At 52.7% G+C, this 19750-nt stretch overlaps 5 protein-coding genes across 5 annotated transcripts; 3 read left to right on the top strand and 2 right to left on the bottom strand.

Annotated features, from left to right (window-relative positions):
* Nucleotides 1-82: 82 nt before the first annotated feature.
* Nucleotides 83-3163, top strand: V2A60_009727 (Hsp70 family chaperone LHS1; the record flags this gene model as incomplete). The annotated part of the gene is made up of 1 exon (XM_083260991.1): nt 83-3163. The coding sequence occupies one exon, from the start codon at nt 83-85 to the stop codon at nt 3161-3163; it is 3081 nt and encodes a 1026-aa protein (XP_083117117.1).
* A 1055-nt stretch (nt 3164-4218) lies between these two features.
* Nucleotides 4219-5622, top strand: V2A60_009726 (aspartic peptidase domain-containing protein; the record flags this gene model as incomplete). Its single annotated transcript, XM_083260990.1, has 4 exons — nt 4219-4447; nt 4495-4609; nt 4658-4782; nt 4835-5622. 4 exons carry the CDS (start codon nt 4219-4221, stop codon nt 5620-5622), a joined length of 1257 nt encoding a protein of 418 aa, XP_083117116.1.
* A 1112-nt stretch (nt 5623-6734) lies between these two features.
* Nucleotides 6735-7296, bottom strand: V2A60_009725 (uncharacterized protein; the record flags this gene model as incomplete). The annotated part of the gene is made up of 2 exons (XM_083260989.1): nt 6735-7038; nt 7133-7296. 2 exons carry the CDS (start codon nt 7294-7296, stop codon nt 6735-6737), a joined length of 468 nt encoding a protein of 155 aa, XP_083117115.1.
* Nucleotides 7297-12595: 5299 nt separating this feature from the next.
* On the bottom strand, nt 12596-14147 carry V2A60_009724 (uncharacterized protein; the record flags this gene model as incomplete). Its single annotated transcript, XM_083260988.1, has 2 exons — nt 12596-13171; nt 13239-14147. The coding sequence occupies 2 exons, from the start codon at nt 14145-14147 to the stop codon at nt 12596-12598; spliced, it is 1485 nt and encodes a 494-aa protein (XP_083117114.1).
* A 2305-nt stretch (nt 14148-16452) lies between these two features.
* Nucleotides 16453-18565, top strand: V2A60_009723 (anaphase promoting complex subunit DOC1 domain-containing protein; the record flags this gene model as incomplete). Its single annotated transcript, XM_083260987.1, has 3 exons — nt 16453-16705; nt 17060-17903; nt 17968-18565. The coding sequence occupies 3 exons, from the start codon at nt 16453-16455 to the stop codon at nt 18563-18565; spliced, it is 1695 nt and encodes a 564-aa protein (XP_083117113.1).
* Between the last annotated feature and the right edge of the window lie 1185 nt (nt 18566-19750).

The raw sequence follows: 19750 nt of genomic DNA, 5'->3' as shown, positions 1-19750 counted from the left end.
CACACGAGACGCCATTGACAGCTTTGTCCCGTCGTTGGGGTCACCGCTTCGGACACACCACAACTATAACACATCGAGCACGATGGCGCGCTTACGCTTGTCGTCGCTCATGACGCTCCTTGGAGCCGTCTTCTTCCTCTCTGCCAACGTCATGGCCGTCTCCGCTGTACTCGGTGTCGATCTCGGCACAGAGTACATCAAGGCTGCCCTGGTTAAGCCCGGTGTCCCCCTCGACATTGTTCTGACCAAGGACTCGCGACGCAAAGAAACCTCCGCCGTCGCCTTCAAGCCCGCCCCTGGCGGCGCCAAGCCGGGCCAGTTCCCCGAGCGCGCCTACGGCGCCGACGCTGTCGCCCTCTCCGCCCGTTTCCCCGGCGAAGTCTACCCGAACCTCAAGACCCTACTCGGCCTGCCCGTGGGCGACGCCATCGTCGCCGACTACGCTGCGCGCCACCCGGCCCTGCAGCTGCACGAGCACGCCACCCGCGGCACGTCGTCCTTCAAGACCAAGACCCTGACCGCCGAGGAGGAGTCGTGGATGGTCGAGGAGCTGCTGGCCATGGAGCTCCAGAGCATCCAGAAGAACGCCGAGGCGCTCGCCGGTGAGGGATCGTCCGTTCGCTCCGTCGTCCTTACTGTCCCACCCTTCTACACCACAGAGGAGCGCCGCGCTCTCCAGCTCGCCGCTGAGATGGCCAGCCTCAAGGTCCTCAGCATCATGAGCGACGGCCTAGCTGTTGGTCTCAACTATGCCACCACCCGCCAGTTCCCCAACATCAACGAGGGCGCCAAGCCTGAACACCACATGGTATTTGACATGGGCGCCGGCTCCACGACCGCCACTGTCCTCAAGTTCCAGAGCCGCACCGTCAAGGACATTGGCAAGTACAACAAGACCTTCCAGGAGGTTCAGTCACTCGGCGCCGGATGGGACCGTACTCTTGGCGGTGACGCTCTCAACTACCTCATCACGGACAACATGATTTCGCAGTTTGTCGAGTCCAAGTCGGCTCAGAAAGTGTCTGCCACCTCGGAGGGTGTACGCGCCCACGGACGCGCAATGGCCAAGCTCATTAAGGAAGCAGAGCGTGTCCGCCATGTCCTGAGCGCCAACCAAAACACCGGTGCCAGCTTCGAGGGCCTCTACGAGGATGTAGATTTCAAGTACAAGCTGACTCGTGCCGATTTCGAGACCATGGCCCAGGATTTTCCTGATCGGGTTGCTGCCGTTGTCAATGACGCTCTCAAAATGGCCGGGCTTGATATTGTTGACCTCGACTCTATTATACTTCACGGTGGCGCTACCAGAACCCCCTTTGTTCAAAAGGCGCTCGAAAAGGTTGTTGGTTCCGCTGACAAGCTCCGCTCCAACGTCAACTCTGATGAGGCTGCTGTATTTGGTGCCGGATTCCGTGGAGCCGAGCTGTCCCCTAGCTTCCGTGTTAAGGAGATCCGTATCTTGGAGGGATCTATGTACAACGCCGGCATCAAGTATACCAACGCCAAGGGCAAGGAGCTGCGTCAGCGACTCTGGACTCCCGCCTCTCCTCTCGGCGGCGCTCCCAAGGAACTCACGTTCAACGACCTCCAGGATTTCTCAGGCAGCTTTTACCAGCAAGTGGGCGATGACGACCAAACCGTTGCGACGTTTGCCACCAAGAATCTGACTGCCACGGCTACGGCTCTCAAAGAGAAGTACCCCTCCTGCGTCGACTCCGAGATTGTCTTCAAGCTGGCCCTCAAGCTAGCCAACGAGAATGGAGAGGTCGCCGTCGCATCAGCTATTGTCGAATGCGAGGCTGAAGTCAAGGAGACCCTCATTGACGGTGTCAAGAACCTCTTTGGTTTCGGCAAGAAGGACTCATCCGAGGATAGTGAGGCTACCAAATCAAGCTCTACAAAGTCGAGCAAAAAGTCTACGAAATCTACAAAGTCTAAGAAGTCCTCCAAGACCTCCGAGAGCTCTTCTTCCTCTACTGAGTCGGCTTCTTCCTCGACTGACGTCAAGGACCCCAAGTCGACTGAAGTGGTCGAGGAAGCCAAAGAAGATGTCAAGAAGAAGGAGCTTGTCAACATTCCCGTCCAAGTTGTTATTGATAAGGCTGGCATCCCTCAGTTCACCAAGGAAGAGCTCACTACCTCCAGAGATCGCCTCAAGGCCTTCGCCGCCTCTGATAAGGCTAGAATCCAGCGTGAGGAGGCCCTGAACAAGCTCGAGGCTTTCACCTACAAAGTTCGTGATCTTCTTGAGAATGAGGATTTCATCGCCAAGTCAACTGAGAAGGAGCGAACCGCCCTCTCTGAGAAGGCCAGCGAGGCTAGTGATTGGCTCTACGAGGATGGCACTACTGCCGCCAAGGAAGAGTTCAAGGCCAAGCTCAAATCACTTCAGGAGCTTGCAGACCCAATTCAGAAGCGCGTGCAGGAATCCACTGCCAGGCCTTCGGCTGTCAAGCAGCTCAAGGAGCTTCTAGACCAGACCGATAGCTTCCTCGAGGGCATCTATAAGCAAATTGATGAACACGAAGAGTATCTTGTCAGCTCCTCCGCGGCTTCTAGCTCCACTTCCACCTCCTCTGCTCCTGCCGAATCGCCTACTGGAGAATTTGATGGTCTTGAGGACGAGGATGCCACCAAGCCCAAGGAGGCGGTTGAGGAGAAATTGCCTCCGGCGGCCATCCCGCCGCTGTACAAACGTGAGGACCTCAGCGAGGTCGAGAAGCTCAACACCGAGACAAAAGAGTGGCTAAAGGAGATGGAGGCCAAACAAGACAAGCTCGGTGCCACCGAAGACCCCGTGCTTCTTAGCAGCGTCATCCTTGCGAAGCAAGACAAACTCAGCAAGGCGAGCATGGAGGTAGCCATGAGAGGAATTCGGTCGTTTAACGGCGGCGCCAAGAAGCCCAAGACGAAGAAATCTACCAAGTCTAAGGGAAAGGGTAAGGGCAAGGGCAAGAAGTTCGACATGGGCGACATTGATACCGAGATCTTTGGTGAGGGCTTCGACCAGGAGGAGCTTGACAAGATTCTCGAGCAGATCCGCAAGCGCCAGGATGAGGAGGATAAGAAGAAGGGTAAGAGTGACAGCAGCAAGGAGAGTGATGATATCAAGGAGGAGCCCAAGGAGGAGCCCAAGGCAGAGCAAGGCCATGATGAGCTATAAAAGATGCACAAGATATAATGTATCCCCGCAAAGGGAGCAAGCGAATGACACTGTATATATGTAACAATTGAGAGGGGTTTTCACAAAAATAGACGGCGATTGATTCGGCATCAGTGTCGGCCAGAGAAGAAACAAAAAAAATAAAGTCATGATGTCACGTTTCCTTGAGCTTGCAGCGGCATGTCTGTCTTGGAGGTTGTCGTGTATGTTGTAGTACCTGAGTAGTTCGTGGTGGCCGCTGTGCAGCGCACCTACCTCGAGCGGCTTCTGCATGAGCGGGAGAGCTGAACGAACGCAAGGGGCCGACCCAGGGGACAGGAAGCAAGTTCGGGTGTACAGCATTGACTCCCTTCATTTCTCCCAACGCTGCATCTTGCCGCGTTTGTTCCCGTGCTACGTGGTACCAGGGACCCAGACCAGCCAGAGAGGGCCGCTTTTGGCGACTGATACGAGCAGTCGGAAACGGCACTTGGTACGAATCGGAGAAGATGGGAAGGAAAGGGCATGTCGGTGCATATGGAAAATGAACAGATTTCAAAGTTGCCTCGCAGCGGATCGCCCACGACGGATGGAGTGTGGGCGCTTCGTTACCTACCTACCTACCTTTACCCATGTTGTCGTGACGATGATACTGTTGGGCTGACGACTCGGCAGCTGGCAGACGGGCCAAGGCCGGCAGCCGGCAGGTGACATCTGTTTGTACCTATCCGTTTACAAGAACCTTGCTTCAATAGCGTGTTTGAACAGTTTGGCTGAAAAGCATGCGACGGTCCTGCTTCTCACTTCTTGTTTACTATACGTTTTCTCTCTCTCTGGCTTCGTCCTCTATCTTCTTTCAACTTTGGCATTGTCCAGTCGGTCACTATTGTCGCTCGCTATCTCTTTCACGGTTCATTCGGACAGTTCCATCACTTATCCAGTCGCTCGCTTCTCCTCTTACTCTCTTTTTCTTCTTCTTCGTGTTCCTCACGGATCGGCTTGACTCTTTACAAAAACAGCTCTCCCAGCCTCCAATCAGCAAGTTCATCCACCCGCTTTAAACCCCTTCATTTGCAATGTTGTGGCAAAGACTGTCTCTGCTATCGCTCGCGGTTTCGTTTGCCTCGTCCTCGGCTCTCCCGGTCAGAGATTCTCAGGCCCTGCCTCCGTCGACCTTTTCTCTCGAGGTTGCGCGCAGCGAGACGGACAAGAGAGACTTTCAGCGCGACTGGGCCGCAGCGAGGCGTAAATGGGGTGGTAGTGCCCTCAAAGCTGGTCCATCCCCTTTTTCTCTGGCAGAAAATGGTAAGTTGCAGCCGATGTGCTCGGTACCTGCATCTGACAGCATATAGATGGACTCGTTGACGTGCATCCCATGGGAAATGATGATCTGTACCTGGCCGACATCCAGATTGGCAACCCACCACAGACTGTCAAGCTGGCATTGGATACTGGTTCCTCTGATGTGTAAGTTTGAATTGAGTGTCCTCATTGGCCGCATCTAACCCAGACCAGTTGGGTACAATCGACAGATACAGCCTACCGCGTTAACAGAAAGGGGCCATGGGCGCCGCAGTATCGTCCAGAAGACTCGCACACTTCGTCTCTACTCAATCAGTCTCGCTGGCATGTACAGTACTGTAAGTAAATATACATATACATCCGGCCATGAGTACCTGCTGACATCTTTAGTGGATGGCACTTCTGCGTTTGGCATAGTATACCACGACACAATTCGATTCGGCAACATTGAGGTAGTCAACGCTACTGTACAGTCCGCTCTGAGCATGGCCTCACGTTTCGAGACGGATATTGAAATGAGCGGCATCATGGGACTAGCCAGGCGCTTGCGAAACAATATTGATCCTCCCGAGCCAACCTATATGGACCTGCTCACTCCGCTCCTTGACTCGCCCGTTTTCACTGTTGATCTCAAACGGAACGCTACTGGTCAGTTCGAATTCGGCCGCATCGACATGGCCAAGGCATCGGACAATATCACCTGGCTCGATGCGATTGGTAGGAGTCCTCACTGGGACGTCAACTTTGATCTGACCTCGTGGACCGTTCCGGATCAGACATGGTGGTATTATCGTTTTTCCGGCACCATTGACACCGGCACGACTCTCATGTTTTTGCCGAGCGCCCTGGCCAGTCGGTACTGGTATAGCGTTGCCGGTATGAAGCAGTCTGTAGAGGTCGATGGTGCCTATACCTTCCCCTGCGCCAACGCCAAGGATCTGCCCGATCTGTTGTTCAAACTTCCTGGGACCGAGCACATCCTGACCATTCCCGGACGCTACCTCAACTACGGGCCGGCTGACCCGAAAGGCGAGTACTGCTGGGGAGGCATGCAGAGCGCCGAAGGCATGGACATTGTTGTGTTGGGGGACGTGATGCTCAAGGCGCTGTTTGTGGCGTTTGACCTGGACAAGCAGCGGGTCGGGTTCGCCAACAAGGTGCTCACGGACGAGATGTAGATTTACTGTTTGCTCGACTAGATTATTTGCACCTGTCATTTTTTGCTGTGTACGTAGAAACGGTATTTTCAAAGGGGGCAAAGTATCAGTAGAATATGGAACGAGTAATGACATTAAATTGGACTGTTGAAAACTGCACTTTCTTCTTCTTCGTCATTCGCTTCTTCATTCGCTTCTTCCTGTAATTTCTTCTTCCATTTATACTTTTACCTATGCAGACGAGTACAATTACATAAAAAGTGCAGAAAGAGTAATGTCAATGATTGGTAGGTATCCTAGAGAGAAATCATGCTTTACAATAATGAGAGCAAAAATTACAACACACCCAATCCCCCTCAGGATAATGTCCACCACCTTGACCGTCATCTGCGCAAAATGACATTGCACATTTCCCGTTGCCGGCTTTGCGAGTCCAGTACAAACGGGGCTTCATAAAGAGGGAAGAACATTCAAGATTGAACAACAGAGATACTAGAACAGCGGCAATTGCAGACCTCTTTGAGAAAAGAGAGATGAAGACTGGCACCGCATCTTGGTGCTGGAATTTATAAAAATGGGTTTGGTTGCAACCCGCCTTGACATGGAAAGTAACTGATCAAGTCTGACTCTTGTCATGACGGTGTTGAAAATGATGAGTCCGTGGCCATGATTGTGTGTGGTGTTGGTATCGGATATATATGGTTGTGCTGACTGGCCGTAGCTTGCGAGGCTTGAAAACTGAAGGAGGAATGAGAAAAAAAAAGTAGGTGACCAGTGGAGGAAACGGGTCGACGGCTAGCATTAAATAATCGAATAGGTCATACGGCCATCAAAAAGAAAAGTGCGTTGGCCGCATAAATGCAAATGGCGAGAACGAGGTCGTTGAACTGCCGCCAGCTACCCGTTCCGACATTGGATAGACGGTGCCACAAGCTGAAAACAGGCAGAGCACCATGCCGGCATCACCCGTGCAGAGTGGGTGAAGGGAGTAGGTAGTCGGAAGCAGCCAGAGGAAGTCTTTGTTCTTGGATGAAAGTTGGGCTGCAGAGAGTTGTTCGTGTCATTTATTGGTGGTCGCCGTCTAGAGAAGCAGGGGCAGGGATCGAGTTAGCGATTGCTTTCTGGGTCGGCCGTCATTGGTAGTCGGCCTTGGTGACGATGAGGTATTCACCTTCACTGCCGCCCGGGGTAGGGGGCATGTTGCCAGCACTGGGAGCTTGCTGGGGGGCTCGAGCTGTGCCAGGACGGGAGCGTGCCTTGTCGTCCTTGGGCGGGGGCGGTGGCGGGGCATGGCTGGGAGCCCGCTTGGACACGTCGGATGTGTTGACCTCGAGGTCGGGACGGATGCGTTGGCTCTGCTTAAGACGCTCCTCCATCTCACGGAGACGGGCCTCGAGCGAAGCAAGCTCCATAGTGTTGCGGTTCACCTTGGCTCGTCTGGGAGAGGGGTCAGCTTTTGGGTCAGGCTCAGGGGAGAGCTCGGGGCAGAGCCAAGCTCGAGCTCGGTGAACTGGTGAAGGAGCAAACACACCTGGTGTCAACCTGCTGGTCGAGGTCGGCAACCGAATTGTCAATGCGGAAAATATCCATGAGCTCGTCGGAAAAGGAGCGGGCGACGGTTCTGTCGTTTGAGTTGATGGTTAGCCGTCGCTGCTGTCTCTGGGACTGCGTGTGCTGGTTGTGCTGGCGATCCATGGTGATGTTTGGTGGAGAGCGGGTTGCTAGCTATGATGTTGGGGGGAGTTCGATTGGCGGATTGATGGACTGCGGCTTCAATGGATGGATGGGTTGATGAAGAGGAGGAAAGAAGAGGAAAACGACGGCTGGAAGGAAGCGAATATAATAAACAGAACGGGAGAGCAGCAACCAGTCCTTCTCCACATGGGTGTGGATGACAGGATAGGGATCAATGTTTCGGAGGGGGAAGCCGTCGGGCGACGGGTAGGGAGTACGAGCAGATGGGAGGCGAGGCTGTGGATAGATCAAGTATCAGGTACTCCAAGGTGAGTCTGATGGTGGGAGGAATGCAAGACCCGAGGTTTCTTATTTGGAACAAGAGCGGGTGGTGGTTGTAGGAGTTAGAGGGACGGTGGTGTTTTCGTAGAGACGACGGGCTCAGAGGCACGCCGAGAGTGAGAGTCGATGCGAGGCAATGCAAGGCAAGGCGAGGCGAGGCGAAGCAAAGCAAAGCAAAGCCAAGCCAAGGCAGCGCGAAGTAAAGCCAAGGCGAGAGGATGCGGTCATGCAGCAGAGCAGCGGCCATCCATGCGATACAACAAACAAGGCGGGATGATCCAGGGAGTCAGGGGAGCCCGACACGATTGGCGAGACGAGGAAGCAGGAGATGCGAGCGCACGCAAGAGATGGAGAGATGGAGAGAACAGTAATAAGGCACTTACGATAGAGGTCGACGGGAGGTCGGCTGCCATTCACGGTCGAGCTCCTCGTCGGTATAGGTACGTTCGGTCGTGGTAGCCTCCATTGTCTTGGAGAGTAGTAGGTATTTGGAAGATTCGTTGACACTGTGAGTTTCGAATAATGCGAGCTTCTTTCTATTCTTCTGGTATGTGTGTCTCGATGAAATGTCTTGCGGTCGAGGAACTGGCACTCTTTTTTGTTTCTTCCGTCTTCTGTCTTGGCTGGTCGTATAATCTTCCTCTCTCTCTTTTTTTTTTCTTCGGCTGTCTCTTGTCGTGCTAGAAGGGGTGAGGTTATGACGTCGCGGGTGTGCAGGCAGCGGGCGGCTGAGTGGGTATCAAATTTGGAGAGAGAGAGAGAGAGAGAGAGAGGCGAAAAGGGGGCAGAGTGTCAAAAAGTATGTTGATGTTGGCAAGTTAGTTCTTCTTGACAGAACTGGGAAACAGAGGCGATTTCTTTTTGCCAAGTTTTCTTTCTACCGAAAAGGAAAGATGAAGATGTGAGGAGGAAAAGGAAAAGGAATTCGAGCTGGGCCGATTCGGTCCGGAAAGGAGATGAGGGCAAGCTGGTACAGTACGGGGGGGGGCCAGGAGGAGGAGATATGGGATGGGGTCGCGCAGTGTATGAACCCCTCGAGAATGATTAGTTCGCTGGGTAGCTAGGCCAGTCAAAAGAGGGCGCGAGGGGAGGGGGGGGTCTCTCAATCTTATTATGGGAGGAGATTAATTCAAATTTCGGTTGGTCGTAGGGGTTACTAAGTATAAAGATTACGAGTGCAAGGGGGGGTTGCTCAGGAGGAGGAGACGAATGATGATGTGCTAGTCTGACAATGGCCAGCCGGACATTTGACACTCTGTAAAACTGGCGAGCCAAAAAGCGGCTGACAGATATTCGGGCAGAGAGAACCAATCTCGCTAGTATTTCATCCATCACCAGACCCCTACTGCATGTGGTAGTTGGTGGTTGGTGGTGGCTTGCACCAGTGGCCTCTTCAGCTCGTTGGCCGGGTCACGTTGGAATGTTGCATGTTGCGACCTACGATAATCGTACTCTGTTAAACAGGAGGGAAGAGAGAGAGAGAGAGAGAGAGAGACAGATGGATGTCGCAGAGCCGCTCAAATCATTAACCCGCTCTTTGACACAGCCCATCGCCATGTGGGGTTTACACATTTCTCTCGTCCCCTGATCACCATACATGCAAAAAAATCTCCCCCATTTTGATGCGCCGTCGTCGCACGCGCGTGCTCTGTCCCGGGTGTGGGTTCTTGCCTTTTCCCTTTTTTCCTTCTTTCGCTTGCGAGGAACAGAAATCACATTCATGCGTGGCCCCTTTATCATCTGAGCTGCGCCATAAAAAAAATGAGGAGGGAGGGGGGGAGGGTTCAACTATGCATGTACAGCGCCTGAAATGCAAGTCACTCACTCGGCTCAGCACAGTCATCATCATCATCATCATCATTGAAAGCTGAGTAGAGCAGAGAAAAGCACACACACACCCCTGATACGGCCCAGCCGGCCCAGCGGCCTGGCTCAACTCGCGCCGCAATCCACCAACTACCAGTATACGGCGGGCGGCAACCAGACCGAGAAAAAAAAAGGGGGGGGGGGATGGAGGGCTGGATCGAAGAAGCGACAATCTAACTTATAAATCCACGTTCCTGCATCACGCACGCGTGCCAGCCGCATTGCGCCAAGTACGTCATTTCGCCATATTGCATTGTCTCAAGTCCCCTTGAAGCAAAATGCAACGAACACGCCAGAGACAGAGACATGAAGAAGAGGGCTGACAAAATGCACGTTGAACCCCCCCCCCCAAGTGGTGATGGCACCCTACTAGTGTCCTCCCATCTCCTTATGCGTAGTAAGAAGGGTATGTGTTTCAAGACGCGGAATTTCCAGCGCGTACAAATGCCACGTTATGAGCCCATTCCCCCAGATGAGTCCCCGACTCACAAAAGTCGGCCACGCGCCGTTTAGTATCACTTGTTGTCCACCTGCCGCTGACGGGATTCGCTTTCGATTTTCCTTCGTTTTTTTTCCTCCCCTTCTCATAATCTCTCATCATGTAAAAGATGACCAGAAACACACACAAAGAGTTTGCACAATAGACCTATCTTCATGGTCATGCGTTCACGAATCACAACTAACCACCAACCCCTGGGGCTAGTACATATCTCAAGCTCCGCCCCCTTCCCCGGCAGTCTGTTCATTTAATCGGGCAGGGAGGCGGCGCTACACAATAGAGGACCAAGACTACTGACAGAGTAGATTAATTTTGATTTTCTGGGCTTATTGCAATTTAATTGCCCAACAACTCGGGGGGGTTTTTTTTTTAAGCCGCGGCATCCCGTATGCGAATACTTTACTCCGTAGCAGGGCTGCCAACACCTCCCCATCTTGATGCTGCCACGGTATGCTTCCCCACGCTTCCGATATACTCAGTACCACCTTGCGTACCAGTAATCATCGTTTACCAGTACTGCTACATGACTAAGCTCGACAATAAAAAAAATGAAGAGACAAGAAAAAGAAGAGAAAAAGAAAAGAGGCTTGTTGGCTCTGGCAATTCATACTACTAGTTTGCAACTGGCAGGCTGGTGGCACATCGACTCTGCCCCCTACTGGGCCCCTTGATCACGGGGCGGCAGCGGCGGCGACGGCGCGAGCCGTTTATCCGATCACACCAACGCAAGTCAGCAAAGCAAGAATCCTCCGAGAGAAAGGAAAGAGAGGGAAAGAATGGAGAAAAGGCCCTGCAAACTCAAGACCCGTCAAGGCGGCCAACCATTGTCACAATCTGCTTTTGCTCATCACGAGTATAAGGGGGGGGGTCCTGCCCCGTACAACACTGTTCGGTGCTGATTTCGCTCAACGAGTGGCTTACTTACCCAGTCCTTGTTAATAACAGGGCTAACTGATAGAACGACCAGCTGGCCCCCCCTGGAGCTGAAATTGAGCACATGGATTTTAAATTCTTTGCACACTACCAAGCTACTCGGTCGTCGGTATGGCGAATTGATCGGCAGACCCATTTTACCGAACTCTTTTCCAATAAAAGGCTACTGATATAATTCCCCATCAACCCAACTACTGATATTCTCCCCCTTGTATATCATGATAGCTGGACAAGCCGGGGTAAAAGTAGCACCTCAACGTTGACGGGCTTCTCATCACGCAGCGTGGCGCGAGAAAGGCGCTCATTACTGGTAGCTACCTACTATACGAGAACAAATAACAATTGGGCTCCCGAGACGGGCTTCACCTGGGCACGGAGCTCACAAAAAGCTTGTTCAGTATACAGATGACATAAACAGAGCAGAAGTTTTGCCTAATCAAATGACGGGCAATTTTGTCGCCAGCACACGCATACAAGTAGCTCCCCGTGAAGCCTCTGGCAGGCATATCGTTAGTTAGTACTTGCGAATTAATCACAGGTTGGCGCTAGCGCTACTTAGCGCCGCCTCCAGGGGGACGACAACGAATTCTGGCTGTAAGTACTTGATAAGTAGCAGCCAACCTCCTTGAAGGGAACGAAAGCCAACCTACCAGTATTTACGGTCTCTTGTCCAGATTATTAGTTACCTATCAGTAGGCTGGCCATCCGGTTCTCTGACTCAATTAGGTATAGTTACGTGCAAAAAATTCACGAGTCCATGTGCTCAACTTTACTTATTTAGTCCCCTTCCCTCCCCTGCTTTTCGAGGACTTGCACATCGTGCCCCCTTTTTTTGCCCCATCAACACAGTAGTAGATGATAAAATGAAAGGGGCCTTTATCCAAAACACCTACGCCTTTATTTTTTCCTCATTCTCACTTTGCTTTCTTTTTTTCTCCTTCTTTTTTCCTTTCTTTTTCCTTTCTTTCTCCTTCTTTTTCATCAATGCGACTGACAATGACATTCTGAATTCCTTCGCCGTTCGTTTTGCTGCCCCTCCTTCGGCAACATCGGCAACATTCTCCTTAATTCGAGCAGAATTTTTACACGCCGAATGCGAAATGGTCAATTCTCCATGTTTTGTAATTAAAATAGCTCCTTCATATCCAAACTCCGTCGCGTCCGGAGCTCAGCTCCGGACCTCTATCTGTGTTTTGGGACAAAGAAAACCAATAGTGTGAGAAACTCCCTCGCCCAAAGCCCCCAAGCTACCTGTCCAAGGAGCGTTTTGTTGGGCTGCAACAAATACATAAAGAGTATACACGAAGAGAAAGAACAAAAAAGAGGTAATACGCCCGCTGTGCCATGAAATCGCAGTGTAAGAAAAAATCACAAAGATGTCTGCCTCCAATTCCTGGTTCTCGTACTCATGACCCAGCCTGTTCAAGACCACCAGAGCTTTCTTCAATTCTTTAGTTTTTTTTTTTTTTGTTTCGGCTCCTGTTGCTGCCTCAATGTTCCATTTGTGCTTCCTGCATCTGCACAACGGCATATCGTAGACACGTTCGATTTACCGGGTAGCTGCATCCTCAATAGCGCACGTTCCGCCTGATTGTCTGGGATGCGGTGGCGGCTTCAAAACTCGTCTCAGCCCGAAGGGGAATCGCTCAATCGGTCAGTCGCCCTGCAGTACTTGCCCGCTCAAATCTCGCTCTCATCCTTGAGCTTGGGAAACTTGGGCGTGCCACACTTGTCGTGCTTCTTGGCCCACTCGTTGATGCGGTGCACCATCCAGCCCGATTTGAGATTATCATAAGCCTCCTTTTGCACCTCAGCGGGTTTGCCGAAGCGAACTGCCGTCGAGGTCGCGCAGATGCCCTTGCCGAAGCGGAACTGGACGCAGCGCGACAGGCTCTCGCACGCAGCGCGGCAATTGTCGAAGCCGAGGTGTGCTTGCTTCTCGGCGTCGTTGTATTCGCTCTCCTTCTTGCGCAGACGCGTCTCGTTCTCGTCAAACTGCCGGCTGGTGGGGTCAAAGTAGTACTCGTCGTCGCTCAGATTGTCCCAGTCGTCGTGGTCGTTGCGCAGTTTGGGCTGGACAATGTCGTGGAAGACGTCCTTGATGAGGACGGGGGATTTGAAATGCCGGTTGTGCTCAAACTTGTCGAGCTCGTCAATCTCCTCACTTGCGGCGTGGTGCATGGTGATGATGGGCTGGCACCAGTGACCGTCGTAAAAGGGCATCGAGTAGGGCTTTTCGCCATTGATGGTGGGGAACTGCATTTTGCTGGTTAGCCGTCATGTGTGTTTTTCTGCCGTTAGCATCCGAGTCGGTGATACGCACCATGTTCTGGACGTCAAGCTCGGCCTCTTCCTTGATGGCGTAGGCGAAGAGATAGTCGCCGCAGCAGGTCGTGGTGGCCTTTTCGTCATACTTGTTGGCAACCTTGGACTTGCCGTCAAACATCTTCTTCATGCCGGCCTTGGAGACGGCGTAGCCGCTGCCACCGTGACCAAAGGGAAAGCCGCCGAGCAGGGCGACGCTGCCAAAGTAAACAGGCTTGGAAGGGTCAAGGCGCTTGAACCACTCGACCAAAGTGGGCCAAGAGACGTAGGTGTCGGCGTCAATGTAGAAGAACCAGTCGTACTGGGAGTGGTTGGCCCAGTTGCTCTCGGCAATGTGGATGTTCTTGTACTTGTCGAGAGACCAGCCCTTGTTGGCCGTGTCGTAGCCCTTGTTGCAGTGCTCCTGGTCGATGGGGCACTTGGCCTGGTGGTGGTAGATTTCAAAGTCATCGTGGGCCTTGACATCGGGGAGGACGTCGGTCAAGGCGTCAAAGATGTGCTGGCCGGCAATGGTCTGCTCCATGTCGCTCCAGATCTCGTAGTTGGGGACGCACTTGAGATTGGTCATGAGCTGAGTGGGGATGCGGTTGTAGGATTCTGAGGCACCCGTCTTGAGAACGACAAAAATGTTGGACATGTCGGGGAAGTTCTCGCAACCGGGCTTGACGGCGGGTGCCGGAGCAACCTGGAGCGTCTCCTTGGAATCATCATGAGGGACGCTGACGTTGACGGTGGCGGTCTGAGTCGAGGCATGCGGTGTCGTCTGCGACGATTGCTGCTGCTGCTGCTCTTTGCTGCCGCCCAGGTAGTCCGAGCCAAAAGGTCCGTTGAGGCGCTGTGACGTGAGCAGCAGAATGCACGCGAACACGACGAATGCGGCGACGATGAGATTGCGCCGGACCAGCATTTTGGAGTTTGCCAGCATGGTATACACACTGAGGCGGGGGTGGGGAGGCAATCAAGCGAGAGGGAGAGAGACTGGAGAAAGATTCGCGGCGAGGCCTGGATCGTGACCCCGAGGAGCGAACAGAGGTCGAGATACCGGAAAGGGTCCCAAAAACAAATCGATCGCCCTTATTTCGGCGGCTAATAGATGATAGCGACGACGATGAGCGACAGAACAAAGGCGGACAGTTATGGTTTGAGATACGGGAGATGAGGCAAGGAGGCGGGAACGGGGAAAGTGAGGTCAAGAAAAGTGTAAGGCCGACATTTGATCTGTAGCACGCGAGCGGTTTTCAGCAAACAACGAGAACGAGTATTCGAGGAATAAGCGCAAGTCGAGAGAGGGGGCCAGAAAGGTTATCTATGTAATGTACTACTCAGTAATTAGCTATTCAGCCCGTGGCCGACGCCAGGCCTTGGAAGTAACCAAGGTAAGTAAGGTTAGCAAGTAGCGGCACTTGCTGCACCATGCCTTTGGTTATTTTATTTCTCTTCTATCTTGGGGATTTTCTTCCCCACCCTTGGCGCTAACTACTGAGTATGATGGCATGGGTATATTCAGCATGCTAGGATCATAGGATGTACGAAATCTTGATGTCACCAATTCTCGTGCCCTATATAGGGAGCGTCTGTTAAAATGTCACGCCGGGTAATTTTTTTTACCCCGGGGCTCCTGGTACGAGATGGTTGGATGGGATGGGTGGTGGATGGCATGATGGCAAGATGGGTACCAGAAAGCCGTGGCGGGGCGATTGGGTGGAGCGAGAAAGGGCCAGGCCTGGCAGCTGGGAAAGTTGGAAAGCAAAGGAAAGCAGAGGCTCTGAGCGCCACCAGCGCTAAAAGCAGAGGCTGTTTTAGATGGGTACCAAGACAGAGTATAAGTGGCACGGTGGCACAGTGGCTGTCTGTGCCATCTGTATCAGTTACTGGTGGTAAGTACCTACAGACTACGGATAACTTACCAACAGTGCCTACTCCGTACTAATAATGCATGTGCAATGAGGTGGCGGTGGTGGGTGCCGCTATTTTTGGGGCCAGCCAGCCATGTCGTCCGTGTCCCGCACGTGTTTCGTCTGGTTCCTCAGATGCTCAGTTGAAGAGCAAGCAGGGGGGATGGGGGGATACGAGGAGAGAAAGCAGGATGGCAGAAACGGGTGGCTTGGCTTCTTCGTTTTGCCTTTTTTGTTTCTTTTTTTTTCCCCTCTGCCTTTCCTTTATTTGCTACTCCCAGGCGAGGTTTCACCAGGGACAGGGACAGTAAGTACTTATGTATGGCTGCATGTACGGATGGATACTGCAATGCTTTTTCAGCCCAGCGCCCCTTGTCATGCAAGCTAACCTGAAGTCATTGATGTCACATCCATCCGCAACACTTCGCTTGACAACACGAGTCGAGTGCTCGTATTTTCTTTCCAAGCCACAAAATCGCTACTATGAGCCCAGCCGCAGACTTCTGACTTGGCATAGTACGCCAGTCGTGCGGCATAATAGGTGAAATCTCCGAGGGATGTAATACTCCGATGTAGACAAGTTTTTGGGCTCTTCTTGGTTGCCCTAGGCTCTGACGGCCTGTTACGGATACCTTTACGGATACCTTTGCCGCGGGCTTGCAGTAGTCAAGATTTGCGGCGGTTGTTCATCACGTTGACAGACGCCCCTTTGTTAAACTTTAGCAGTTACCTTTTGCCTTTGAAATGTCACTGCCCCGTAAAGCCATCTTACACGAAAATTGAGTCCTCGTGCTACTTTTCAGCAATTGTTATTGAACGGCGACATGATGTGCACTCCATGACATCAAAAAATAATAAAATGAAATATACTTCATACTTTATACACGTCGTATGAGAATTTGCGCTCCATGCGCATACCTGAGAAGTGGCAGACGTGCAAATTGGTATTCGTGTCACGATTTATTAAGCGGAATAAAGAAGCGGAAGAGCTAGGGCAGGGTTAGAAAGTCGGTATCATGATACTTGCTTCTCAGGACCAATCGATAAGCTAGCACTACAAAGCTAGAAAATATAGATTCAGAACAACAAGATAAAATAAACATTAAAAGCATAAACTTATAATAATTGATAACTTTGATATTTTAAACTGCTCTTTATCAGTATGTACTTTACTTGATGACTCATTAATGGACTACTCATAATTCACAAGCACCAGAGTCATCACGTGATCTCGCGACAGCGCTCGAAACATTTCGCGACAGCCAAGCGCGCAGTCAGCCGCAACCCCCCCTCCCTAGCGAGACGGTCAGAACAGCCATGGACATTCAGCGAGGATCCCGCCGGGCTCGCCATGTTGCCGCCAATACGGCGGCTAACCAAGCTGCCCACACTCAGCAGCAGCAGCAGCATTCCTCTCCAACACTAGACGAGGGTCTCCGTCCAGGTCTCTTGCGCCCCGCGCCGCCGCGCAACTTGCACAGGACGCCAGACCAGCGGCAAACAGAGAGCGATGATGAGCACCAGATGCCGACTATTGCGCCTCGGATAAATCCTTTTCGACTGCATCGATGTAAGTAGAGATGACTCTTGCTTCGTGGTGGTAGTGGCAGTGGTAGCTCGTGGGCTATTCGTCTACAAGCCAAACATGCATTTATAAAGACCTAATACACGGGAATCGGGACAATCACTTATGGAAGAAGAAAGTATCAGTCACTTCCCTGTTTAACCTGGGGGTGGTTGCTGTCTCCAAGTGGCGCTTTCTGCCGGTTGCTGCTGCTCCGTTTGTAACTTGAGCAGCACTCTTGTTATTGTAGAACTGTTCGGCTTCCTGTACCACGGTCGCACAGTCCATTGCACCCCAAAGCTCATCTCGTCCGTGTACAATTTCTGCCCTTACAGTCTTCGCTGCCAATCCTGCTGCAAGCGCAGCCGTTGACCCCTCTTATGCCGCGACAACATTTCGAGCGGATTCCCATCACACGAGGTAGCGCCCTCCTGCGACGATCCGCCTCTCCTTCGCGGTCGGAATGGCCCGTCGCGCAGGAGGAAAATTATGACGCCTTTCTCGCTCGCCTGGACCGCGAGGCCAGCGGCGTGTTCCAGCGTATGCGGCAGCTCTCGGCGCTCGTAACGGAGCGGTCGGTGTCATGGCGGGAGCGGTTCGGGGGCAGCGTCCGACGACGGCGACAGCGCAGCGCGCCGCCGCCGCCGCCATCCAACGAGGAGGATGAGGAACCAGAAGCTGGCACCCGCTCGGACACGGAGACGGGCAGGGAAGGGCAACAAAGAGCAGTGGAAGAAGACGAGGAAGATGCCGAGGCTGACCAGGACAACGATGCAGCGACGCGGGGCACGACAACGCCGCGGCTCAGCATGCCGCTGGTTTCCGATGAGGGCTCCGACTCGGATGCGGATCTCAGCGTGCTGGCCATGGCTAGAGGCGTCGGCCGCGCGGGCACCACGAGCGCCAACACACGAGAGGAACAGATTTTCCTGCAACAGCAACAGGCCGAGGCCATGGCGTACGATGACGAGGTCATGTCGCAGGAGCAGTACGAGGCCGAGGATACGAGCATCGAGGAGCAGGTGGAGGACGGCGACGAGGAACAGGATGAGCAGGATGAACAAGATGAACAGGAGGTGCTTGTGGACCCAGCTTCGATTGGACTCAAGGAGATTTCCAATCTTGGAAAGTTTACGGTCAGCAGCCATAAACCTGGCAATGGCGTCCAAGAGCTACGGAGCGACGATTTAAAGCTTTACTGGCAGTACGTGCTACATGTCTTTGATAAGGGTGAACAGTTGGCTGACTGACTGGCTGATCTGTTGTAGATCGGATGGCCCGCAGCCTCACAAGCTGACGGTCTATTTTATCAAGCGGGTAGGCATCCGAGTAATTCGATTCTTCGTCGACTACCATGAGGACGAGTCGTACACGCCAACCAAGATTGTGTTCAAGTCGGGGACGAGCGAGAACAACATGATTGAGTTTGCGACCATGATCATGGACAATCCCTACGGCTGGCAGGACGTGCCAATCTGTGGCGCGGGCGGTGAACCCGATGGCAACACGCTCGTGTCGTACGTGCTCCAGATGCAAATCCTGGAGAACCACCAGAACGGCAAAGACACACACCTCCGGGGCATCAAAATTTACGCCTTCGACCCAGACTCGGGCCAGCAGGCGGGCGGGCGGCGGCGACAACAGGACGGCGAGGCCGAGGACGAGGTGGCGGCCATGCTGGCGAACAGCGGGGGGGTGAGGGGGGCCAACAGGAATAACGGCGCTGGTGGTGATGATGGCCATGGAGGCACAAGCAGCGAGAGGCTGAGCGACATGGCAAGAATCCTGGCTGGGGCGAGTGTGCATGCAGCGGGCGAGAGCACGTTTTCAGCAGCTGATTTCTTGCGGGAGCCTGAGCTGAGGTAGAGATAGTGAGAGAAACTGGTCAATTGATGCTTGAGATGAGGGGTGAAGGGGAATTAGGGTAATGACGGGCTTATTGGAAGCGGCTGAAAGGCTTTGGACAAGGCGTTTAGGGCTACATCGGGACACGTTTGTGGCTTTGCATCGGTATCTCTTTTCCTTTCAATTGCTCGCCCGAGGTGGCGAGCTTCTAGAAGAATTGATAGTTACGCTTCAAGCGTAGTTGATAGGACAACTAAATGTCCTGCATCAAGTAATGTTACCATTCGAGCATGGTGAACTGCCTGATTTAGGCAACGATTGTGGTCACATGGCGCAGTCCCACTCATGACCCGTCCATGTGGATTCAGTCTCGGGCGTAAGAAGGGATAAAAAGGATGAAAAGGAACAAGGCCAGCCAGCCTATCGATGATCGATGAGACGCAGCCTCGTCGAGGTGCTGCGATGACGAGGTGTGGAGATGGGCAAGTGACGACCAGGCTGGCTAGTTACCCCAGCCGAGCCTTGTTACCCTGCACTCATCACGTTGGTTCTGATGGGGCGTAAATTGGGGACGCCCGAGAAAAAAAAAGTGAGATTTTTTGTTGTGTGTTTACGACGGGTGGTAAGGCATAATTTGGAGAGTGTTTATTTTAATTTTGTCTTTTGTGATGCTTGAAAACGATTTCCAAAGGCTGAAGTTGAGGAAATGCTGGCTCGTTCATTACCTATGCTGGAAATATTAAATCCGCCGGGTCCCCACTTGATGGCCTGTCACCGGGCTTGTGGGTCTTTGGGGGATGGACGGGAGGCAAATATGGCAGTCAGTTTTATTACATGCTTGTTCCGAGTATGGAGCGGCAAGTCTGTATCTGCCATGAAAACAACGCTTCTACAGAGTCCTGTGAGTAATAAGTAGGGTTAGCGTGTTGTGAAAAAAGGTGCACCTTGTTGGGGAGCTGGGCAAGTGACCACGAAACCTTTGTCGTGGGAAACGAAGGGGGCGAGGGGCATGCCGCCCATCTACCGGGAGTGGAGCGATCCGGGCGTGGCAACTAGTTACAAGTTACAACACTTGGGGGTTTTTCTCTGGACAAGAAAATAGACGATGTGTCTGGAGTTACGGAGCATTTTGTTCTTGTGTCCTGTACTTTCATGGAGTAATATTGAACCGCGGAATTGAGATGATCTTTTCTTTTGCTTATACCC

This window comes from Cordyceps javanica, chromosome 7 (genome assembly GCF_051103115.1).
Source record: "Cordyceps javanica chromosome 7, complete sequence".
Taxonomy (NCBI): Eukaryota; Fungi; Ascomycota; class Sordariomycetes; order Hypocreales; family Cordycipitaceae; genus Cordyceps; species Cordyceps javanica.
This window is presented reverse-complemented; position numbering and strand designations above follow the sequence as displayed.